The following is a 24,063-nucleotide window of genomic DNA, read 5'->3' on the forward strand; positions in this document are numbered from 1 at the left end:
TCCCGGGAAGACTGTGAGCTCTGCCAAGGCAGAAACCTCTATCTATTTTGTTAATAATTCTGTCCTTAATGCTTTGTGCAGTTCATGACACAGAGTAAGTAAGCTCTCTGTGCCTCATGTCCTCATCTGTAAAATGAGAATGAGTAAACCTATCTCATGGCTTGTTGATTTGTTTGAATTTTGTTAAGTAACAATCATTTTACTATAGCTCACCATTTTATGGGTCAAAAATTGGGGTAGGGCTCAACTGGGTGATTCTTCTGTCCTTTGTGGTATTTAGAAGGCAGATGGGTTGATTGGGAGAGCTTCACTCACATATCTGAAACCTTGATGGGGATGACTGGGATGCTGGGATCAGCTGTGGCTGTCAGCCAGAATGTCAACACGAGACCTCTCAGCATGGCAGGCTCAGGGTAGTAGGACTTCTTACATGGCAGCCCAGGGCTACCAGCGTGTTCCAAGACACATGGGCAGAAGCTGCCACACTTCTTATGACCCAACCTCAAAAGGCCCAGAATCCCTATAGAATTTTTGAGAATTAATGTATGTGAAGAGCTTAGAACGGTGCCTAGCTCTTAAGTACTATTACTAATTACATTTAAAAGGATACAAAGATGAATAAGGATTCCTTCCTTAATTACTCATGCGTACTCGTCTAATACATATTTAGTGCCAAACTCTTAGTCTTACTTCCCCTCAATCTGACTTTTCCCCTACACATGCTCCCTCCCCCTTTGATGAGATTGTCTAGCTGTATGTGAGCTTCAGACTTCTAGTAAATCAATATTTAATAGTTCCATTATTTACTAATAGGATATCTACACTAATTTTCATTGTGTCACTAAAGTCAGTTTATTGTAACCGTCGACTCTAATTCTTAAGAACTTGGAGCGTCTGCCGTTGTGAGTAGCCGCAGTCCAGCGTTCGCAATAGACAGTTGGACGCCCAAGTTTCCGTCACCTTCCGCCCGCGGCGTTAGAGATCTAAAGTGCGCAGGCCTTTACCCGTAAGGGCTGCCCCGCCCACCCACCAAAAAAGGGCGACTCTTAACATTGCAACGGCGGCCTCTTCATCTCTATGATACTCTCTTCCTGTTTCCTTGTGTTGCATGATGGGAGAAATAGCCTACTTCCCCAGAGTGGTGCGCAGGGAATGGCCTAATTCAAAACTCCATTTCCCAGCGTGCCTCGGGATGGTCTCTCAGCCCGCGAGCGAGAGCCCGGTTCCGGTTGCATCAGCGTGGGATCCACGGCGAAATGAGACTGTTCGTGAGCGAGGGCGCCCCCGGGACGTTGCCGGTGCTGGCCGCGGCTGGGAGGGCCCAGGGCAGAGCGGAGCTGCTCATCAGCACTATAGGCCCCGAAGGTAGTCTGGCTGGTGCTGGTGGGCAGTGGATGAGAGGGGCGGCACCGAAAACGTCGGACTCCCTGTCTGCAGTTTTCTGCGCTCAACAGTAACCCCTGCCACTCACTCCCGTCAACCTCATGCCCCATTATCCTCAGGCATCCCATCCTCTCATCCTTCCCAGTCACATCATTCATCGATCACGTCCCTAGTTACCCTCATTATTCCCTTCCTTCACCTCTAGCCTCTTCTCCAGTTTCTAGGACTCCCCCCTGTGAACTTTCCCCTTTCCGGCCTTCTCCCACACCTACAGACGCCTCCCGTCCCCAACACACATATTCACCCGAGTCACTCGCATTTACAACCCGCAGGGATCTTTTTCTTTCCTAGGACACCTCGCTCTCCTAAAACTAACCCCCTCCACCCCCCATCTCTCTCGGTCTCTGTCTCTCTCTCGTTTTGGTTTCCTTCTCAATCCTAGTCAACTGTTTGGATGACTTGAGCGGTTCTCTTGCCAATCTTTTCAGTTAGTTCTGTTCTTCGACTGTTATCAGGTCATTCCCAGATATCCTAGTCACTTTTACCTGTTCCAGTTCTTGGCTGCAGCGCTATCCCAATACAACCACCTCCCTTCTGCAGTCCGCATCTGTTCATTCCAGATGGTAGTCTCAGCAGAACACCTACTGGTCTCCCCAGCTCATTCTGGACTAACCCCTTTTCAGTGGTCCTATCCTGGAACCACTGGGTTGAGACTGCCCATCTTCTTCCCTTTTCCCCTGAACAATGTGAAGCTGCCCTTCTAAATTGACAAAGTATTTCTTTTCTTTTTCCTGTCTTTCACCCATTTTTCTCTCCTGCATCAGAGCGTGTGGTCCCGTTTCTGACGCGGCCTAAGGTCCCTGTCTTGCAATTGGATAGTGGTGACTACCTCTTCTCTACTAGTGCAATCTGCAGGTCAGTATTGATGCTTGATGCAGGGAGGTGGCTGAATCAAATCAGGGCTTACTGTCCTCTGTGTGGCCTTGTCTACAACCATTGTTTCACTGTGGGGTGAGAACAGGCTAGACAAATGGGCCCCTCTAAGTCCACCTTCTCTTGCTCTCTCTTTGACAGATATTTCTTTCTGTTATCTGGCTGGGAGCAAGATGACCTCACCAACCAGTGGCTGGAATGGGAAGCAACAGAACTGCAGGTGGGACTGGAACATGGGCGATGACAGCCAGGCCCTTGCTGTGCATGGCCATCCTGACCTATGTCCCTCGCATTTTAGCCAGCTTTGTCTGCTGCCCTGTACTATTTAGTGGTCCAAGGCAAGAAGGGGGAAGATGTCCTTGGCCCAGTCCGGAGAGCCCTGACTCACATTGACCACAGCTTGAGTCGTCGGAGCTGTCCTTTCTTGGCTGGGGTAAGTTGGGCCTTGAAGTGGAGATTGAGGAAGGCTGTGTGGTATAAGAAAAAGGAGGACAGTATTCAGTGTTCAAACCCCAATACTGCCACCTTCCAGAAGTGTAATCTTGGAAAAAATCATTAAACTTTCTAATTCTCTATTTTTTTAATCTTTGAAATGGGTAATACTGGTACCCACCTCATTGGGTTATTGTGAGGATTAAGTGAGATAATTTTAAGTGCTTAACATAGTGCTCGACAGTAGTAAGTGCTTAGGAAATATTAGGTATTTTTACTGCTGTTGGAAAGAAACTGAGTGTTTCACCTGTGTACTTTTTTCTTTTTCCCCAACAAAGGAGACAGAATCTCTAGCTGACATTGTTTTGTGGGGAGCACTGTATCCATTACTCCAAGACCCAGCCTACCTCCCTGGTGAGCACTGTGCATGTTACTTTACTCCTAACCCCAACCCTAGGAGCCTGGTATAGGGGTTATAGTAGAATGGGCAGTATATTGGTACCCACTATGAGGTATAGCTTGACACGGTGGCTATAACAGAAAGATGGTAAAGGGAACTGGGGAAGGCAGCTGGAGAAACTTCACAAAGAAGGGGAGGAGGTCCACTCATGCCTGCCCATTCTTAGCCTTACTGATTCCCTCTTTTCTCCCATGTCCACAGAGGAGCTGGGTGCCCTGCACAGCTGGTTTCAGACACTGAGTTCTCAGGAGCCATGCCAGCGAGCTGCAGAGACTGTGTTGAAGCAGCAGGGTATCCTGGCCCTCCGGCCCTACCTCCAAAAGCAGCCCCAGCCCAGCTTCCTTGAAGGGAAGGCTGCTGTCAGCAATGAGCCTGAGGTTTGGAACAAACTAGAGTGGTCCCCACAGAGCCTTAGTGCCTGAGTTGGGGGTGATGGCCTGGAGAGGGACTTTGCACATGGTCACTACCTTTTTCAGTTGTTTTAGAGTTTCTTTACTCTGTGAGCCCTCCTTACCCGGTGAGGGATTCTATCCACTCTTCATAGGAGGAAGAGCTGGTCACCCTATCTGAGGAGGAGATCGCCATGGCTGTAACTGCTTGGGAGAAGGGCCTGGGAAGCTTGCCTCCCCTTCGGCCAAAGCAGAATCCTGTGTGAGTAGGCAGAGATGCGTGGGGCTTGGCTTCCTAAGTGGAAGATGTTGATAAAATTAACACCTACCTGCCAGGTCCCCTTTGCTATTGGCCTCTTTAATTTTCCATTTTCTCCTTTATATTCTCAGACGTGTGTGTGTGTGTGTGTGTGTGTGTGCGCGCGCGCACGCGCGCGCATCTCTCTCTTTTAAATTTTATTGTCTCTTGGCTTATAATTTTGGACACTCTGTCCATCAGTCCCATCTGCACCCATGTTTTAGTTATTTACCTGGTGATAACACCTAAATGTGTTTTTCCAGTTCAGATTTCTACTCTGAACTCCAGACATATTTGTCAGACTATTTCCTGGAAACCTCCACTTCCACAGGCATTGCAAACTCAGCATGTCCAAAAGCAAACCAATTATCTACCATGTCAGCTTCTCTCTCTCCTTTATTCACTTACTTTAGCGAATAACCACCCATCTTCTACCTAAAAATCGAAGCCAGAAATCTTGTTGTCATCTCCACTCTTTCCTTATGTCCTCCTTCTGTATCATTTATTCCATTACCAAGTCATTGATTCCAACTCCTAAGTAGTCTTGAATCTATCCGCTCTCCTCCTCCTCCTCCTCCTCACAGCTACTCCCTTACGTCAGGCCTTACCTTCTCTTACCGTTCTTCCTGCCACCACATACTTTACACTGCCACCAGAATGACTACTTAAAGCTGCACATATTATCTCACCCTCCTTTTAAGAATTCTACAGATGGTTCCTTTCTGTAATTCACAAGGCCTTTCAAGATCTGGCCCCTGCCTGAGACTTCACATTTGGCACTCTGCTGCTACACTAAGACAATATGTACATACACAAATTTTTCCATCAAAGGGAAATATTTGTAGTTCTGGGACTGTAGTCATTTGATTAAGATTTGAGCGTCCACTCCTAACTAGGCTCTACATGTTTAATTTACAGAAGGGAACAAAACAGACAAGATCTCTGCTCTCATGGGACTTCTTTTTTTTTTTTTTTTAATTTTTGAGAGAGAGGGTAAGGAAGGGAGAAAGAGAGGGAAAGAAACACCAGTTAGTTACCTTTCACACTCCCCCAACCGGGGACTGGCCTGTAACCCAGACATTTGCTCTGACCGGGAATTGAACCGGCAACCTTTCAGATCGCAGGCCAATGCTCAACCCACTGATCTATACCAGCCAGGGCTCTCATGGAACTTTGAGCCTAGAAATATAGATAGGTATTATAAAAACTCACATGAGTTTTTATACTCAAAACATGTATAATTACAAGTTTTAGTAAGTCCTATGAAGGAAAAGAATAGAATGCCATGAGAATAAATAACACAGGAGATTAACCTATAGGCCTCTGTAAAACTTGATGTTTGAACTAAGACTTGTAATGAGTAGGAGTTAGCCAGATAGGGGTAAGGCCTGAGGAGCAAGAGAGTTTAGCTCTTTTGTTTTTTTCTTTTAAAAATTTTTTTATTGATGGGAGAGAGAAAGTGGGGGGAGAGAGAGAAATATTGACTTGTTCCACTCGTTTATGCATTCATTGATTTATTCTTGGATGTGCCTTGAGCAGGCATCCAACCCACCACCTTGGCATATCAGTTGGCAACGATGCTCTAACCAACTGAACTATCTGACCAGGGCAGAGTTTGGCCCTTTTTAAGGAATTGCTAAAAAGGACAGTGGCTGGAGGTTAGACAGTCAAGGGGCAGATGGATCAAGGTGAGTTTTCAGAGGGAGGCAGACCGACATACCATACTCTCACCTTGTTGTCTTTGTACATGCTGTTCCCTCTCCTTGGAATGTCTGTATCTTACCTGATGTATGGTCATCCCTTGAGTGACTAATTTTATCATTTCTTCCTTTTAAAAAAAAAGATTTTATTTATTTTTAGAGAGGGGAATGGAGGGAGAAAGAGGGAGAGGAACACCAGTGTATGGTTGCCTCTCATGTGCCCCTCACTGGGTCTGCAATCCAGGCATGAGCCCTAGACTGGGAATTGAACTGACAACCTTTTGGTTTGCAAACTGGCAGTCAATCCACTGAGCCACACCAGCCAGGGCTCATTTCCTTCTTTACAGAGCTTGATTGCTTCATTTTCTCAGAAATATCATTGTCAAAATATGTTGTAATTATCTCTTTTCATGACTATGTCCTCTAATATGTCAGTTTATTAAAGGTAGAGACTATCTCTTTACTTTTATATGGCCCATTTTCTGACACAGGGTCAAGAGTTCAGTAGCTACTGATAAAAAGTTGAATAAATGGTGAAAGTCCGTCCTTTGTTCATTTGCTCATTTTGAGTATTTCTTTAGTACTTACTGTGGATTCAGTTTTTTACTAAGCACTTTGGAGGTAATAAAGAATTGGAGATAGATTTTTTTCCAGATGTTTATACAGGCTAACATGTTTTAATGCATATGTAGAGGAGGAGACAATTGGCATTAAAGACCCTGTAGCCAAGCCAAACTCTTTTCTGTGCTTTTCCTTCTGACCAAAGGACATCCCCGGTGCATTGACCAGGCAAATTCCTACCCATTCATGAGGCCCAACTCAAGTAGTTCTGCCTCTCTGAAGTCTTCTCTTAATCTTAGGCTGGTGTTTGTGCTTGCCTTCCTTTGAACTCCTTTGGCACTTTGTACCTCTCATTGCACTGATTCCAGGCAGCAGTTATATAATAGACTGTAACCACCTAGAGGGCAGAACTCTGGGCATACCCTTCTGTCTACCACAGTAGTAAGCACACTCATAATTAGGGAGAAGTTACAGGGTAACACAAAGGAACACATAGTGTGCTGCCAAGTGCTGAGGGGCTTGGAACACAAGGATGGCTGAGTGGAAGGCCAGTCATTAGTGAAGGAAGGCTTTCCTGAAGGAGCTGATTTCGAAACTGGATTTCAGTGTCCAGTGATTATAAGTTGAGAATGGTTGGAAGGATAAAAAGGGCCTGGATGAGGTGTCAGTGCTAAACGGGGTAGATACATGATGTGTGCAGCTGAGCTGTTGAGGATGATGAACCCTAAAAAGAGAATAGTGAATCGAGTGGCTTTAGACAGCAAGGTAAGTGACATGAATGGGAATGACCCTGGAAAAGTGAGAAGGAGAGGGTGGTTATGAAGGTGGTGACTGGGGCCTGCTGGTTTGAGTCAGGCAATGAGAGATGACTGACATGGGTTAGAGGAATCAGGGGTGGTAAGTTGTAAGGATTTCAGGTAGTGACTAGAGATAACATTAACATAGCATCTGGGGAGAAGGGAAGAGGTCAGCACTGGGACAGTTCTTGGTTGGCACCAGAATCCAGGAGCAGTGAGTGATGGTGATTGGACAGAGCCTTGGGAGAGTTTTGTCAACATCTGGGAAGTTGGAGCCTGAGAATGAGCTAACGGAAAAGAAACAGTCACGAGTAAAGTGGGGCAGAGGTCAGTGTTGGAATGTGGCACTTGAGGGGCAGTATACAAGGCTTGCTCACTGTGGGCAGGTCCTATATCCCTACTGTAGGGGATCAGAGGGCTTTTGGGGAAGATTATGGTCCTGTGGGTTCATTTGAGGAAAGATTTGACCTGAGACAGTAGACTAGATCTGTGTCTGGGTATCCAGTGCACTTTTGGTCTTTTGACCCTTGCATCTCCCTCATGGACTGATCTCTTCTTCCTTCCTTACCAGGTTGCCTGTGGCTGGGGAAAGGAACGTGCTCATCACCAGCGCCCTTCCTTATGTCAACAATGTCCCCCACCTTGGAAACATCATTGGTTGCGTGCTCAGTGCTGATGTCTTTGCCAGGTGGAGCCAAGTGCTGTGGGAGAGACCTGAGGGATAGGATGCCTCAAGGGTGCAGGCTGGAGGGGTCCTGAGGATGCGAGGAGAGGCTGAGATGCACACCCCACACACACCATCACCATATTCTCTTCCAGGTACTCCCGCCTCCGCCAGTGGAACACCCTCTATGTGTGTGGGACAGATGAATATGGTACAGCAACAGAGACCAAGGCTATGGAGGAGGGCCTCACCCCCCAGGAGATCTGCGACAAGTACCATGTCATCCATGCTGACATTTACCACTGGTTTAATATCTCGTTTGATATTTTTGGTCGTACCACCACTCCACAGCAGACTGAGTAGGTTTTCTCTAATCAAGCAGAAATGGAGGGTGAGGGCTGGGGCTGGGGACGGGGACCATGAAAACATCCTGCAGACAGAGGAACCAAGATGGCTGTCTAGGCACTCACCTTGAACTTAGGATATGAAATTGCCCTGAAGAGTGTTCCATACAATCTTGAGGGGATTTGATGCGTACAGGAGCCTGACTAGGGGCTAGAGGAGCAGCTGAGGGAGAGGGAAAAGTCAGGATGTAGGCTCATGGGAAGTATCCCTTCCCTCTACCACCTGCCTTCTCTTCCCTGGCTGCCACAGAGTCTGAGGACATTCCTTCCCATTCCTATGTGTGTTTATAGCAAATAGACTCTTTTTTATTTTGCCTGATATTCATCCTTATAAAACCTCTACATAGTAGGTAGAGTTTCAGCTAATAGTGCTGTGTGGTTTAATAGTTGGACTGAATTTAAGTTTAATTTTTAGGACATAGTAAAATTACAGAACAGCACAGTCCTATCCTTTTGGAGATATTTGTTAATGAAGAATGCAGAACAGATAATCTGTATTTAACAAATTCTGAAGTGTTGAGGGAAAAGATTATATGAGGAGCTGGAGAATATGTGTGAGGGTTCCGGGGTCAAACTCCCTAACGGTGACTACATGGCTTTTGCCTTGAGGGGTCTTCTGCCTGATTTCTGTAGCATTTGGACTAAATGAATTTGGGTCCTAAGTGGAGTAGCAGTGAGGAGCGGGTGTACCACTTCCTCTGACTTCTCTGACCTGTCCCTCCTCTATCCCTTGCTCACCTCACCAGAATCACCCAGGACATCTTCCAGCGGTTGTGGAACCGAGGTTTTGTGCTGCAAGATACTGTGGAGCAACTGCGGTGTGAGCATTGTGCCCGCTTCCTCGCTGACCGCTTTGTAGAGGGCGTGTGTCCCTTCTGTGGCTATGAAGAGGCCCGGGGTGACCAGTGTGACAAATGTGGCAAACTCATCAATGCCATTGAACTCAAGGTGAAAGGAGGGTCTCATGGGGACCCAGAAGGAAACAATCTATTCTTTTTTTTAATTTTATTCATTCATTCATTCATTCATTCATTCATTCATTCACTGAACTACAGGACTGTTTCAAGCTTGACTGCATCCAGTGAGCACTGGATTCCTTTATTTTTTTGTTAACATTTTATTTTATTTTTTAAATATATATTTTATTGACTATGCTATTACAGTTGTCCTACTTTTTTTCTCCCCTTTATTCTCCTTGGCTTTTGGCCAGCTTTCAGTCACTTCCCCTGCTACCCACAAGCAAATTGGGCCCTTCTAGTGCTGATTCCTCGGTGGGTGGGTTTGTGTACGTTCCAGGACCCCATGGGTCTCTCCAAAGGACTCTCTTGTGAGGCTGGGAGTTTCTTCTGCCACAACGGCCACAGGTTTTTACCTCCAGAGGTTGTGATGCTTTCTCTTCCTGCACTGGAACCCTGGATTGTGCGGTCTGTCTTGCTCCCCAGTTGTTCCTCTGGTTTATCAGCATGCAAATGTGGGACCGCTGGGTCCTCCATTAGCAACCTTGCTGCTAGTCCTCTCTCTGCCCCGCTGCCCGTCTCTGCCCCTCCTACTGGTCTGAATGAATGTTTCTTCTTTAACTCCTTGGTTGTCGGACTTCCATACAGTTCAATTTAATGGCAGTTCTGGTTATTCTCTGTTTTTAAATTTGTTGTTGTCCTTTTGGTTGTGCAAGGAGGCAAAATGTATCTACCTATGCCTCCATCTTGGCCAGAAGTCCAATCTATTCTTTTTTTTTAAGGTTTTATTTATTTATTTTTTTAGGGTTGGTTTTATTTTAGAGAGAGGGGAAGAGAGGAAGAAAGAGAGGGAGAGAAGCATTGATGTGAGAGAGAGACATCAGTCAGTTGCCTCTCGTAGGCTCCCTGAATAGGGACCAAACCTGCAAGCTAGGCATGTGCCCTGACCAGGAATCAAACTGGCAACTTTTAGCTTTGTGGGACAATGCCCAGCCAACTGAGCCATAAGAGTCAGGGTGACCATCTTTATTCTTAAGGGACCCAATCTTGTATCATTCAGGAATTTTTGTTTAGCATCCAAGACCTTTCACTAGTGGCTTTTTCTGCTCCATCTCGGCAACTCATCATTCAGCTCACTGGATAACTATTAAATGAACATTTCCTGTGTGCTTAGCATTGTGCCAGGAAATTGAATTTATACTTCCCTACTTTTGCTCCTGCTTCAGACCACCTGATCTACATTTGTTTAGTTCCTTCTCTCTTCCATAAATACTGTCTCCTCTTCTATTCCATGTTTACTTAATTGTTACTTTACTCACTCAACTTTTTTTCAGTCCTTATAATAGGGTAGTAACAGTTCTAGGTGCTGAGGTTGTAGCCGTGAACAAGACAGCCTTATTTGGTGTGGGGAGGAGCCTAAAGACAACAATGTAATTACAGAATAAACTACCAGGAAGATGTGATAGAGAGTGACTTCTGGAGGGAAATTTAAGATAGGTGATTAGGGAAAGCATCTCAGAAGATAACACTTGAACTGAGAGTTTAACAGAAAAATGGGAAGGGGCAACCCAGGCAATGAGTGAGGTTTAGTGTTCCAAGCAGAAGGATAAGGAAATGCAAAGGTTCAAAGCAGCAAAGAGCTAAAAGGCAGAATTGAAAAGGCCAGTGTAGCTGTAGCATAGTGAGTGAGAGGGCGGGTGGATTGAGATGAGGTCAGATTACCAGGGCCTAGTAAGCCGTTGCCGGAATTGAATGGCAAGCTGCTCTGTGGAAAATGGCTGGGAGGGGAAGCATGAAAATGGGGAGACTAGTTTGGAGGCTAGAGTAGGAGCTCCAAAATCGGATGATGTTGGCTTTGACTAGGTTATAGAAGTAGAAATGGGAAAAAAAATAAAATAAAGTACTTGAGATATGTTGTGGAGGTAGACTCTAGAATTGGTTAGACTGGAATTCACGGTGAGGGGGAAGTCAAGAAAACGATGACTTGAAGCTTTTGGCTTGAGCAGCTTGGGTAAATGGTATGGTAGTACCTCTATGAACATGAACGTGATTGGATTAAGAACAGGCTTTCTGGTAGGATGTGCTTGAGTTTAAGTTTGAGATGCCTCTAAGACACCCAAGGAGAGGTTAGGTAGGCAGTTGGATATAGACATGTGGAGTTCAGAAGAGGTCCTGAGAGAGTTACAATTTCAAAAATCCAGATCAAAATTCACTTGGAAGCTTTCGTTAATTAGCCTCACCTAACCATTTACTCCTTTGAATCATCACCTTTCTGGGTTTTTATAGTCAATTTGTACCATGAAAATAAGTATTTCTTGACATTTTGCTTTGTATAGGTCTGCACTTTTTTCCCATGCAGAGAGCTTTATGTCTTTTCTTTCGTTGTTCTGGCCTTCCCTTACACAGTCGTATATAGTGTAGCGCCAGAGAATGCTTCTTTTCTATTCTCTGGAGTGATAGGACAGAGACATGAAACTCTGAGTAACTAATGTTATGCTATGTAGACCTGAGTCGCCAAGTTCAGAGAAGGCCCAGGTAGTTGAGTTGTCTTGAGTATGAGCATGAAGCTAAGCTAGATGGTAGACTGGGGATTTCATCCCTCTGTGTCTCTCCCCTTGCCTGGACAGCTCGCCATGACCTGCAGTCCTGATCCTGAGTATTCCATCTTGGGTCACCCCTTCTTTTGAATTTCCCTTCACAGAAGCCTCAGTGTAAAGTCTGCCGGTCATGCCCTGTGGTGAAATCCTCTCGGCACCTGTTTCTGGACTTGCCCAAGGTAAGTGGGCCCTTCTCTCAACTTGGTCTGCATGGCCTATCTACCACCTCTGCCTCAGCCACAAATTGATTTCAAATCACTCTCAAATGTTTATAACTTCTATTTAAGAATTATACATTATACAAATATGTAACAAGTGAATGGGATAAAGTGAAAGGCTGCTTACCAGAGCTGTTTACTACCATTCTGTGTGTCCAATAATATTGTAAGCATATGAATGAATTGTACACATATGCCCTTTTTACTCTTAAATATTTCAATGTTTGTTTACTAAAAGATATTCTTGCATAATAACAGTGCAGTGAACAACTTTGAGAAATCTAACATTGATATAGTAGTCATCTGATCTACCATCCATATTCCAGTTTTATCAGTTATCCCAATAATATCCTTTATAGCATTATTTTTTCTTTAGTACAGACACTAGCTCAGGATCATGTATTGCATTTAGTTTTTATATCTCTTTAGTTTTCTTTCATCTGAAACAGTTCCCCAGCCTGCCTTTATATGTTATGACATTAACAGTTTTAAGATTGCAGGCACTGACCCCCTTTTTAAGTAGAACATTCCTTATTTTTTTTAATTGATATGTTTTATTTTTTAGAGAGAGAGGAAGGGAAAAAGAAACATCGATTTGTTGTTCCACTTATTCATGCATTCATTGGTTGACTTTTATATATACCTTGACCAGGGATGGAACCCACAGTCTTGGCATATTGGGATGACGCTCTAACCAACTGAGCTACCCTGCCAGGGCATATTCCTCATTTTGGATTTGTTGGGTGTTTTCTTGTAATTAGATTCAGGTTATGCATCCTCAGTTGTAATACTGCAAAAGTGATATCATATCCTGTCCAGAGGCACATCATGGCCAATTTCTACTCATTGGTGATGTTCATTTTGTTTAGTCAAGGTGTTACTCAGTTTCTCCAATGTGTAATTAGTATTTTCCCTCTGGCAAGTTATAAGCAGTCTGTGAGAATGTACTTTAAGACCATGCAAATACCTTGTTCTTTATTGAAAGGCCCTTCTAAATTTAGCATTCTTTATTATTTAATCATTCTTACCTGAACCAGTTTTCACTAAGATCTTCCAACTCTATCACTCCCTCCAAATTTATCCTTCTTCATTCTTTCATTTATTATTTACTTATCTATTAAGTGTGGACTTAGGTTCCTATTTTTTTCAATGGTTTATAATTCATTCTTGTCTTAGATTATTTTCATGTTCAAATTGTGCCTTACTTGTCCTGTGGGCACCTCTTCAAGATTGTTTCTCTGTGTTTTTGAGACCTCTCACCATTTTTAAAGCACTTTTTTTTATTTTCTGGCATAACAAGATATTCTGGATTCATCTTGTTTTAGCTTTAGAATCACTCATTTCCCCATAAAGCCCTGGTTTATTTCAGGAGGGAATAGTACTGAAGAATAAATTTAGGCGTGCTCATTGTTCTTGGGGTGTCCTTGCTTCTAGGCTCTTTCAGCACAGAGAGTTAGGCCTTTATTTTAGGTTTAGATGCAGACATCTAAAATTCCAGTTCAGCCTCACAGAGTTTTTCTTCCTTTTCCCTCATTTCATATTAGTATCTCCCTTATTTCACAGTAAGTACCATGGTTCCCAGCAACATTTACTCATGCACTCTTTCTTACATTACACTTAAAATTTCAGAATGCTTCACCCTGACCTCTACCAAAAAGAGTTTAAGGCAGTTGGGTTTCTTCTACCAGCTGAGTGTATGTAATCAATAATACATTCAAAATTAGCTTAGCTTAAGTTTTTTTCCTCCTTCCGTGTGGTTATGATACTAAAATAAGTTAGTAAGTTTGGTTAATTTGCTTTTAGTAGTTTTTTTCCTCTCATGCTTGTTCATTTTTTGAATATGTAGAAATCAATATGCTTATAAAAATCAAAGCTATACAAAAAAGTTGTACTGAGAGAACTGTCATACACATCTCCTATAGGGGGTCAGCTTTGTTTTCTGATTTTTTCTTAGTGTGCTTATTTTTGTAAAGAAAAGTTTATATGTCTGTGTATATATATGTATGTATGTATATGATGTGTGTGTGTGTATATGTTTTTCCCCTTCTTATACAAAATATAGCATATTGGATATTCTCTTTTGCATTTTGTCTTTCACCTAACAGTATGTTCTAGAAATCACTCCGTATCACTTCATGGAGATCATCCTTATTTGGTTGTTTTTTCCCTAAACAGCTGCATAGTACTACATTTGTGTAGGTTCCATAGTTTATTTAACCAATTTTCTGTGTTCTCCATTTAGGTTGTTTGCAGTACAGCAGGTCCTTGAATAATGTTTTGTTCCGTGTTGTTTATTATAAGGTTGATGAGATGCCGGAGGAACTTAACTCTTGTTTAAGTCAATCAGCCTGTTATAAAATTGCTTTCATTATGTTATTTCACTTAAAGCTGCAGAACCTTTTGACATTAAGTGAGGACTGACTGACTGCATTTTGCAACTATAAATGTTACTGCAGTGGATAACCTTGTGCATTTATTTTTTGAATTGCTGGAAGCGTATCTTCAGGTTAAATTCCTTAAAAGTGATCACTTGCTATGGCAAGGGTAAATACATATGTAGCCAAATTTTCCTCAGTAGGTGTAGTTCCATTTTTGCATTCTCACCAGAAATCTGAGTTTATCTGTTTCTTCATAGCCTTGCCAAGAGAGTATATTGTCAGGCTTCACCAACTATGATATAAGCTTGTTTTTAAATTTTCAGCTGGAAGTATATGGTATAAAAGTGGATGTTCCTCATAATCCCCTCTGAGCATAAAGTACTGGTATATATTTTCCTTCAAAAATTTTTTTGAGCTTATGTTAGTCTATGAATTAACATTTACTTTTATAGTAATAGGGTTATACTATTTATTGTTTTGCAGCTTGCTTTATTTAATGAGTAATGAATCTTGGAGATATATACATGACAGTTACAGATAGGTCTACCTTATTCTTCTTAATGGCCTTATAAGTATTTTATTGTATTGATGCACCAGATTTGTTTAAACTCTACTGAACCACAGGAATTAGTTTCAATTTTTTGCTATGATGAACAGTGCACTTTTTTATATACACATCTCTACACTCTTGTGTGAATATTTCTGTTGAAAAAAATTCCTAGAAGTGGAATTGTTATGTCAAAATCATGAGTCTTTCAATTTTAATATTATATTGTCATACTCCTCCAGAAAGGTTGTACATATTTATTGTTACATACACCATGTACAAGACTTTCTACAGTAGCCCTCTGTCTCTGCCATTTCAGCTGGAAGACCAACTTGAGGAGTGGTTGGGGAAGACATTGCCTGGCAGCGACTGGACACCCAATGCCCGGTTCATCATTCGTTCTTGGCTTAGGGATGGCCTCAAGCCACGCTGCATAACGCGAGACCTCAAATGGGGAACCCCTGTACCCTTAGAAGGTTATGAGGACAAGGTAAGAATCCTGTGTTTTGCTTATATCTTGTATTCCTCAGCCTTGGGGTTGAGACCCTGGGCCAGCAGAATACACTGTTGGCTATGTCTCGTTTCAGTCTGAGACTTTGGGGTTGGTGAGATTTTCATAATTTTTTAAAACTAAACTTACCGGGGTTACATAGGTCAATAAAATTATATAGGTTTCAAGTGTGTTTCTAATGTTTTTTATCTACCATGTCACTCTCCTCTTGACCATCTAGGTATTCTATGTCTGGTTTGATGCCACTTTTGGATACCTGTCCATCACCGCCAACTACACAGACCAGTGGGAGAGATGGTGGAAGAACCCAGAGCAAGTAAGCAGTTCTTGGTTAGCCTGTTTATGGGGAAGGTGCATACGTGTGTGTGGTGGAGGGGGGGTGGTGTTAGAGTTGAGTATATGATCTTTCTTTGGTCTTTGAAGAAGGTCTCAGAAGCTCTGCCTTTCAACTATGTTCTGTAGGTGAACCTCTATCAGTTCATGGCCAAAGACAATGTTCCTTTCCACGGCTTAGTCTTTCCTTGTTCAGCCTTAGGAGCTGAGGACAACTACACCTTGGTCAGCCATCTCATTGCTACAGGTACACCCTGGAAGAGTGGACTAGGAATATTCCTAGGGAATGAGGGCTGAGGCAATGCTTGGAGGATTTTAGAAAGGTGCTAGGTCTTGAGTTAGGAGTTGAGATGAGATAGGCAGTAATTTAAACATGAGAACTCAACCCAGAAGGAAACAAGAACCTAAAGAAAGCAGGAGTCCAAAGCTACAACTTTGTAATGGGTAGGAACAAAGTAGGGAAAGGCTAGAATGGAGAGGCAGGATCTATCTCCCAAGTTCCTTTTAGGCCAGCTACTCAAGAATGTTGCTGGATACCCACAGTTGAGTTCAAAAGAGAAGAAAGGAGAGTTAGTAGGTCAGAGATGGAAGGATGTGATTTGAACAGATCGTTCTCTTTCGTTCTCTTTCTTTGTCCAGAGTATTTGAATTACGAGGATGGGAAATTCTCAAAGAGCCGGGGTATAGGAGTGTTTGGGGACATGGCCCAGGACACAGGGATCCCTGCTGACATCTGGCGCTTCTATCTGCTATACATTCGGCCTGAGGGCCAGGACAGTGCCTTCTCATGGACAGATATGTTACTAAAGAATAATTCTGAGCTGCTTAACAACCTGGGCAACTTCATCAATAGGTAGGACTTGGTGAGAGATCATTCAGCAGATGAGCTGGGGTGGCACTAACTCTGCTCTTTAAAGTTGGATAGGAATGCAGAGATGCCTAGTGAATGGGCGGGAGGCTGGGAGGGATGGGGAGGACCATGTGGAAAGTATTTCTACCAATTGAGACTTGCTTCTAGAACATAGTAGGCCATGTATGCTTGGGAGAAGTTGGTTGTAGAGATGTGATTTAGCAAAGTCGGTCACAAAGTTTTGCAAATTGTCCTCTTTTTAATGTTCTTTGTAGAATTGGAATGGTGTTCTTGCAAAAAAGGTTCACTTGTACACTGTTGAAAAGTTTGGCCGAAGAAAGGTTTTGTTTCAGTGTAGGGGTAGGAGACTTACACTATACTCCGGAATTTTTGTTACTTTAGCTCACATTTCATTTTTGGTCCCTACATTTGCTACTCTGCAATCTAAAGAAATACCTTTCATGGCTACTGCATTTAACAGAGAGTCCCTACTAGCCCTGGCTGGTGTGGTTCAGTGGATTGAGTGCTGGCCTGAGAACTCAAGGGTTGCTGGTTTAGTTCCCAGTCAGGACACATGCCTGCATTGCTGGCTGTGTCCCTGGTAGGGGATGCTCAAGAGGCAACCACACATTAATGTTTCTCTCCCTTTCTCCCTCTCTTCCCCTCTCTAAAAATTAAAAAAAAGAAAAGAAAAAAAGATAGTCCCTACTAGAGTATTTGATGGCAATTTACATATTTCAACTTAATCATTGTTGATTTTTTAAAAGATAAAACTGTTGCTTACCTTTATCAAATTTCTTTAAATAAGGGATATCTGTATGTGAACTGTCTGTTATGTTTATGTACAGAGCCATATTCTTAGGGGAGAGAGTAAAGAATTACTTTGTTAGAGCTTTGCCTTGCAGTTTGAGGGAGCCAGTAGATATTGGTTCTGAGAGAATGTAGAATTAGGAAAATCAGGTCAAGTTTCCATAAGGAGACTGGAAAATAACTCCCCCCTCTCCTCCCCTACTCCTATCAAGAGCTGGGATGTTCGTTTCTAAGTTCTTTGGGGGCTACGTGCCCGAGATGGTACTTACCTCTGATGATCAGCGCTTGCTGGCCCATGTCACCCTGGAGCTCCAGCACTATCACCAGCTGCTAGAGAAGGTTCGGTAAGTAACCTACACCCACCTCATCTCACTGATCTGCTGGCATGTTGAAAGTCCCATATTGGTCCCTCCAGGACCTTACATCTTGGCCTGACTCCCCTCTTCCTAGGATCCGGGATGCCTTACGCAGTATCCTTACCATCTCTCGTCATGGCAACCAGTACATTCAGGTGAATGAACCCTGGAAGCGGATTAAAGGCAGTGAGGCTGACAGGTAAGGAGGTAGGATTGGCTACAGGGATCAAGTATCTGGTAGGCTGTGTCCTCTTGGAGGTCCTGACTAGTATTTCTCTTTCCCTAGGCAGCGGGCAGGGACGGTGACAGGCTTGGCAGTAAATATAGCTGCTTTGCTGTCCATCATGCTCCAGCCTTACATGCCCACAGTCAGCTTGACTATCGCGACTCAGCTGCAGCTCCCACCTCCTGCCTGCAGTATCCTGCCCACAGACTTCCTGTGTACCTTACCAACAGGACATCAGATTGGCACAGTAGGTCTCTTGAGGATCGGAAGAGCCAGTCTTTCTTCAAATTCCTACATTTGCCATTCTGCCTTTGGAGAGGGTCAGAGAACTTACTTTGGGCATGGGACTCTCAAGTCTATTCTCTAAAACCCTTCTGCACTCCTCCCCATTCTGTACTGAGGCTTGTTTCTGATGTAAATACTGACTCACAAGCCCAGCATTTTCTGTTGCCCGTATTTCCTCATTGTCCTTCATGTCAGTAGCTGGCATGTGAAATCATGATACATGGATGTTTGAAGTACCACCATGGTCACCTGGCCTCTACAGTGCTAACGGCAGTGCATCAACCTAGCATCGTTGAATAGTTCAGTCTTGGATTCTGTTAATACTTTGGGTTTTCATAGCGACTGTCAGGTTTTTTCTGGATTCTTTACTGAAATCAGCAGGTGTTCCTTTAGTGTTACACTCATGTTTCTTCTAAAGATTTAGAGTCCCTGAATGTCAGTGATTAGGGTTGGAGAGGCCCTCTGTAGAGCTGGATAGAGTTTATACCTCATCAGTGAATGATTGAGGAATTCTTTTTTTTTTAAACAGGTCAGTCCCTTGTTCCAAAAATTGGAAAATGACCAGATTGAAAGTTTGAGGCAGCGCTTCGGTGGGGGCCAGGTGAGAAACCTAGACTGTGCTCTCAGCCAGCAACAGCCCGTGTCATCTCCTTAAGTGTCCCCAAGTAGTCCTTACCACTCTTTCCACCTTTTGGCCCTCTACTTCTTCACTTACTAGTTTTCCTTTCCTGTCTTAGATGGAAGAGTCCTTGACATCAAAGGTAATCACTTTCCCTGAGCCATTATAGAAATCTTGAGGTCAGGGGATATTTGTGGTAGTGGGTGATAACTCTGTTACTGTTTTCCAGGCAAAAGTATCCCCCAAGCCAGCAGCTGTAGTGACTGTGACAACAGCTGGATCACAGCAGATACAAGAGCTGATGGATGAAGTGACAAAACAGGTATGAAGCTTGAACCCTTTGGGTGAGACTAGAAAACTTGAATCCTACATAGGTCCTTTTTGGTCTCCCTGTTGTTATTCCCTCACTCCCTCCCTCTTTTTTTAGGGCAACATTGTCCGAGAACTGAAAGCGCAAAAGGCAGACAAGAACCAGGTTGCTGCAGAGGTGGCTAAACTCTTGGATCTGAAGAAGCAATTGACTCTAGCTGAGGGGAAACCCCTTGAAACCCCTAAAGGCAAGAAGAAAAAGTGAAAAGTGAGAATTTGGCTCATACAGTCATTTTAATGGATATGGACAGTAATAAATAAATGTGCAATCTCTATATACATGCTGAGACCCTTTCCTGTTGTCTACCTCGAGCTTTCCCCCTCGAAAAGTATGGGGTTGAGGATCACATCATTGACACTGGTGAGATGGTGGTTAGACGACCACCTCGGAAAGGATGGTACTGGCTCGAGGGGGAAGTTCCGGTCCCGAGTGTTCATGCTTGGTGCAGACTGACCATTCGGTCAATTAGAGCTCGGCGAGTCACCTCTACTTCTCTGGTCAGGCGCTCGATTTCCTTCTTAAGCCGTTCATTCTCTTCAGCTAACTGTGCCACCTTCCTTTCATTCTCTTGTTCTTTATCCTTCATGCGTTGCTTTCCGGCCTGGGCTGGGGACTGACCACTCCGTTTCCGTTTCCTGGGTATTCCTTCGTCTTCCTCTTCCTCCTGAGCCAGGGAGCTCTGACTGGAATCTGGAGAGCAAGGGCTTTTGGATGTGCCTGTGACCTCTGCTGGTCCTGGTTCCTCAGTCAGCCAAGCCAGAGAGGCAGGGTCAAGAGTGGTGAACGTTTTTGATTCTTCCTTCAAGGGAATGAGAAGTAGGCACTGTTAGCTGAGAAGGGAAGATCAACATCCCCCCTAGATTTAAGTGTATCATTCTTACCTCCTCATTTCCAGGGGGTGATACATAGGCACCCCCATTTTCATCTGAGGACAACACTTCCTGCAGGTCCTCATACCAGGCTTCCAGTTCCCAGCTGGACAGTGTCCCGAAGGAGAAAGGCAAAGATTCGGCTGCCATCTCTGCAGCTGTATCAGGCTCTGGAAAATGATATGCTCGGGATAGTGGGGGAGATGGTGGATGGAACAAGCACCTCAAAGCAGTCAGTCTTTACCAAAGGTTGGCAAACTGGCGTACTGCCTGTTTTTGCAGTAAAATTTTACTAGAACATGGCCACATGTATTGATTTACATATTTTTTTATGGCTACTTTTATAACACCAGGGATGAATAGTTGTGATGGAAACTGTGTGGCCCTCCATATCTAAGATATTTACTACCTGGCCTTTTAAAATTTACCAACCGTTGGTCTATACTAATATTCCCTCCTTGCTTTTGCCCAGTACTTGAAGCAGCAAGCGCTTGGATATACATTCCTATGGGATCCTAATAGGTTAGCTGCTCCGAGGAACTCCATTCGTAGTTTTCAGGAGTAATCACCACCCCATTTGTGCTCCTTTCTCCTGTGTGGGGAGTCCTATGGGTTAGTTTAACCTTGATGGGGACTGAAGTGTGGTAAGACAAACCAGTCATCTTTGCTGGGGCTTACTGCTTACTCAGAGCCAGCTTTCAATTAGGACATGCTCTAAGAATAGTGATTTGGTCACCTTGTTATGGGCAGGGCAGGTGGATGGACATGGTCTGACAGCAAAAGCCTGCTAAGATTCAAACCCTCCTCATATCTTCTTGTAAGTGTTTTTGTACCTTCTTAGGGTCCCAGTAAAGGGAGCCTAACCAGCACCTCTTAGGAGTTGGTTTTGGGAAAGGGTTGGTTAAGTTTACCTGCTTTCAGGTGTGGTGATGTATGAAGATACACTTCCTTCTGGAACACTGTGGGAACCAAAGATATATATGTTAGCCACTTTTGGAAGGGGGAAGGGCAAATTCTTTTACTTTTATTTTCAGCCTCCTATTGATCCTTCTCTACTTCCTGTCTTATAGGGTATGGTAGTTAACAGTCCCTGTAGCCATTTCCAAGGATAGAGGGCAGCCTAATTTCCATTATTTTTAGTTGCTGACATTTGTAGTCTGGATTATGTAACAGGAAAGCCCTAGCCATTTCATCTTTCCCTAAGTTCAAGGCAAAAAACCTGCCAGGATAAGGACTGCACTTCAGGGAAGGGAGCAAATCAAGTGGCATTTTCCTAATTCCATTCCCACACTGACATGCTCCAAATGTACACTCCCTGTATGGACCTGCAGCTCTACTATTGAACTACTTATTTGCCATCTCCTTTGGATGTCTAATAGGCACCTCAGACTTCATGTGTCAAAAACAAAGTCCTACTAATCTTCCCCTTCCAAAGTTTTCCCCATCTGGTAAATGACAACTCTAGTTGCTTCCTTCAGCCAAAAACCTTGGTATCTTCATTGATTATTCTCTTACACCTCACAGTGCAATCCAAACCACCAGCAAAATTTCTTAACTCACTCTTCAGAAACTGAGAATCTAAATATTTCTCATCAATTCCACTGTTACTGTCAAGTTACTCTTTTGGATGACTGCAGAAGGTCCCCCAGTTTCTGCTCTTCGCACTCCGAGTCTATTCACAACACAGCAGCCAAAGTGGGCGTTTTAAAACTTTAGTCAAAGTGCAAGCAGCATCTGAACACTGCACACTGGCTCCAATCTGCTCTTGGTGTGTAAATTTATAGAGTAACATCAGAAAATGGTATTAGAGCAATGGGAATCAGCAATTTTGCACAGGAAGCTTTGGGAGATGTTTACTGTTGTCTGCCTGAAGTTTGGATAAAATTAAACAGAGTTTGCTGCTCTGGAAAGTGTGAAAGCTGCTAGTGACCTTTATTCCCCTCTAACAGGAAAAGTAACTGAAATTAATGAAGCTCTTGCAGAAAATCCAGGACTTATCAACAGATCTAGTTACGAAGATGGTTGGCTGATCAAGATGACATTGAGTAGCCCTTCAGAACAAGATGAACTAATAAGTGAAGAGGCGTATGAGAAATACATAAAATCTGAGTGAAAATCGAACTGTCTCCTAAATAAAGGAGTATGAAAGAACTTAAAAAATAAATAAAACAACTTAAGTCAGGCTGTGTCATTCCTCTGTTCAAAACTTTCCAGTGACTTCCAATTTCACACATATTAAAGGCTAATATCCTGCGCTGGCTGCGGAGGCTCAGTGGATTGAGCATCAGCCTGTGAACCAAAAGGTCACCGGTTCGATTCCCAGTCAGGACACATGCTTGGGTTGTGGGCCAGGTCCCTTGGGGCATGCAAGAGGCAAACGACTGATGTTTCTTACCCTCTTTCTCCCCCCTCACCGCCCCCGATCTCTCTCTTAAAAAAAAAAAAAGGCTAATATCTTTAAAATGGCTTAGCAAGCCTCACACAGTCTGCTCCTCTGCCCTGGATTTCTCATTAACTACTCTTGCTCACCTTGATCCTGTCAACTGGCTTTCTGTCCCCCAAAGATAATATGCATGCTCCCACCTTAGGACCTCTGTTCTTGCTGTTCCTTCTCCTGGAAGGCGCTTCTTTCCACATACCTGCATGGCTAACTGCTTCACCTCTTTTATGTCTTTCATTTAATGGTTATCTCAGTGAGGGAATCCCTGGTCACCCAATGTAAAACTAACCCCCACTCAAAGCATTCTCTACTGTTTCATTCATTAGTTTTCTCTGTGGCACTTATCTGTTTACTGTTATGTCCCTTCCCACTGAACTGTGAGCTCTGTGAGAGCAGGTATTTTTCCCTGCTTGTTCATGAATGTATCCTGGGCTCCAACTGCACATAGCAGGTGCTTGTTAGGAATAAATGGATAAATTCTCCCCAATTTCTCTTATAAGGAAGGGAGGGTGAAGCCCAGAGCAGAGCAGCAGCTACCTATCCCTGGGGATTGTAGATGCAATATCGCTCTGAGTGTTTCTCTACAGGACTGTCCTCCCTGGGGAAACTTCCTTGCCTTCCAGTGCCTGGAACGGGACTTTCATCAGCAGTGGAGCCCCAGGCCAAAGGGCTGTACAGCCAAACGGGGGCTGGCGTGATGCAATGGTTACACAGAGATAGTTGGAGACAGGACAGAGATAGAGGCAGGGACCAATCTCAAGAGAAGGACAATACTCTGGGGAGACCCCCAAATGACTTCCCACATTTAAAAGATCCAGGATGCTCTCTTGTGCAGGCTCAGCGACCTCTGGGATAAAGGAAAAAACTCATCTCCTCTCCCTGTCCTTGGGTACCGGTCCTCCAAAAGGCTGTGTCAGTCTCCTGAAAGTTCTGTCCCGTTAGAATGCAGCATGGATGTCCTGTGTAGGGTTTACGAACCTCAGCTATGGATATAGCCATCCTGGCACTGAGACGCTGCCTCCAATACAGGACTGGGGGTGGGGCTGCTGGTGGCAAAGCCGAAGCAGCGGCCTAATCTACTGTCCAACAGGCTTCTCGGACCGGGGGTGTGTCTTGCTGCTCCGCCTCCCACCAGATAGGCCTAACTGGGACGCCTAAGGTAAGCAACTGTAGAGAATATGGTAAATCTCCCAAAAGCAGCCGGGCCCCTTCGCTCCAGTCAGGGGTGCGGTGCCGCTGTCGTCCGAAGGAAGCAGAGTCTGTAACACCGAATAAAGGATTATCGCCACCTCTCCCTCCGACCGTTGCTAACTTCAGTAAAGAGGGGCGGTGGCACATCCTAAAGAGGGAATGCCCGACTTTGAGGAGACAAAGTCGCGAAGATGGAAAAGTAAAAGGTAGGTGGGCATTGGGTACTCACCTCTCTCCTCAGATTCCGGCTCTGATTTTGTCTCCGTCGCTGCCACCCGCTCATCTTCAACATCATATGAACCGTGTCTTTGACTCAGGCTTCTGACCTCGGTATTCCAGAGCAGTGATCTTTTAACGAGGCCTTGCCCTCCTCTCAGGGGCGGATCTTAGAAGCTAACCAATAAGAAAGCGGCACGCCGAAGTTGGCCCCGCCTCATGCCTTACAACCGCCACTCAGGATCCCCGCGGCACGCCCCCATCGCTCCC

General features: G+C 44.2%; 3 protein-coding genes across 5 annotated transcripts; 1 reads left to right on the plus strand and 2 right to left on the minus strand.

Moving 5' to 3' along the window:
• The first annotated feature begins 1,221 nt into the window (after positions 1 to 1,221).
• MARS1 (methionyl-tRNA synthetase 1) lies at positions 1,222 to 22,064 on the plus strand. 3 transcript variants are annotated; one of them, XM_054579989.1, is made up of 23 exons: positions 1,222 to 1,365; positions 2,208 to 2,298; positions 2,458 to 2,536; positions 2,615 to 2,749; positions 3,087 to 3,162; positions 3,410 to 3,585; positions 3,753 to 3,859; positions 7,525 to 7,641; positions 7,773 to 7,976; positions 8,768 to 8,969; positions 11,679 to 11,753; positions 15,037 to 15,207; positions 15,449 to 15,544; positions 15,691 to 15,808; positions 16,201 to 16,414; positions 17,434 to 17,565; positions 17,672 to 17,776; positions 17,864 to 18,050; positions 18,618 to 18,689; positions 18,826 to 18,849; positions 18,937 to 19,029; positions 19,135 to 19,284; positions 21,896 to 22,064. In XM_054579989.1, exons 1-22 carry the CDS (start codon positions 1,257 to 1,259, stop codon positions 19,279 to 19,281), a joined length of 2,730 nt encoding a protein of 909 aa, XP_054435964.1. In that variant the 5' UTR covers positions 1,222 to 1,256; the 3' UTR covers positions 19,282 to 19,284; positions 21,896 to 22,064. The 3 variants fall into 3 exon arrangements, with proteins under 3 accessions (XP_054435964.1, XP_054435963.1, XP_054435965.1); XM_054579988.1 differs by lacking the exon at positions 21,896 to 22,064 and having other exon boundaries at positions 19,135 to 19,346; XM_054579990.1 differs by lacking the exons at positions 18,826 to 18,849; positions 21,896 to 22,064 and having other exon boundaries at positions 19,135 to 19,346.
• On the minus strand, positions 19,509 to 20,096 carry DDIT3 (DNA damage inducible transcript 3). The gene is made up of 2 exons (XM_054579991.1): positions 19,959 to 20,096; positions 19,509 to 19,876 (listed from the first exon to the last, which is right to left on the minus strand). The coding sequence occupies exons 1-2, from the start codon at positions 20,094 to 20,096 to the stop codon at positions 19,511 to 19,513; spliced, it is 504 nt and encodes a 167-aa protein (XP_054435966.1). The 3' UTR covers positions 19,509 to 19,510.
• LOC129075814 (DDIT3 upstream open reading frame protein) lies at positions 20,028 to 23,889 on the minus strand. The gene is made up of 3 exons (XM_054579992.1): positions 23,807 to 23,889; positions 20,858 to 20,905; positions 20,028 to 20,116 (listed from the first exon to the last, which is right to left on the minus strand). Exons 1-2 carry the CDS (start codon positions 23,870 to 23,872, stop codon positions 20,864 to 20,866), a joined length of 108 nt encoding a protein of 35 aa, XP_054435967.1. The 5' UTR covers positions 23,873 to 23,889; the 3' UTR covers positions 20,028 to 20,116; positions 20,858 to 20,863.
• Between the last annotated feature and the right edge of the window lie 174 nt (positions 23,890 to 24,063).

Source organism: Pteronotus mesoamericanus, unplaced genomic scaffold, assembly GCF_021234165.1.
Source record: "Pteronotus mesoamericanus isolate MK-2021 breed Mesoamerican mustached bat unplaced genomic scaffold, CSHL_Meso_final contig_56, whole genome shotgun sequence".
NCBI classification, from domain to species: domain Eukaryota; kingdom Metazoa; phylum Chordata; class Mammalia; order Chiroptera; family Mormoopidae; genus Pteronotus; species Pteronotus mesoamericanus.

Bases quoted from the DNA above. Each gene is read 5' to 3' on its own strand.
- MARS1 (XM_054579989.1), top strand. From the start codon at position 1,257: ATGAGACTGTTCGTGAGCGAGGGCGCCCCCGGGACGTTGCCGGTGCTG. The intron at 7,977-8,767 runs GTAGGTTTTCTC...TCACCTCACCAG, and splicing joins ACCACTCCACAGCAGACTGA to AATCACCCAGGACATCTTCC. The intron at 18,690-18,825 runs GTGAGAAACCTA...TTCCTGTCTTAG, and splicing joins AGCGCTTCGGTGGGGGCCAG to ATGGAAGAGTCCTTGACATC.
- DDIT3 (XM_054579991.1), bottom strand. From the start codon at position 20,096: ATGGCAGCCGAATCTTTGCCTTTCTCCTTCGGGACACTGTCCAGCTGG. The intron at 19,877-19,958 runs GTAAGAATGATA...ATTCCCTTGAAG, and splicing joins CACCCCCTGGAAATGAGGAG to GAAGAATCAAAAACGTTCAC.
- LOC129075814 (XM_054579992.1), bottom strand. From the start codon at position 23,872: ATGATGTTGAAGATGAGCGGGTGGCAGCGACGGAGACAAAATCAGAGC. The intron at 20,906-23,806 runs GTGAGTACCCAA...TGGTTCCCACAG, and splicing joins GCCGGAATCTGAGGAGAGAG to TGTTCCAGAAGGAAGTGTAT.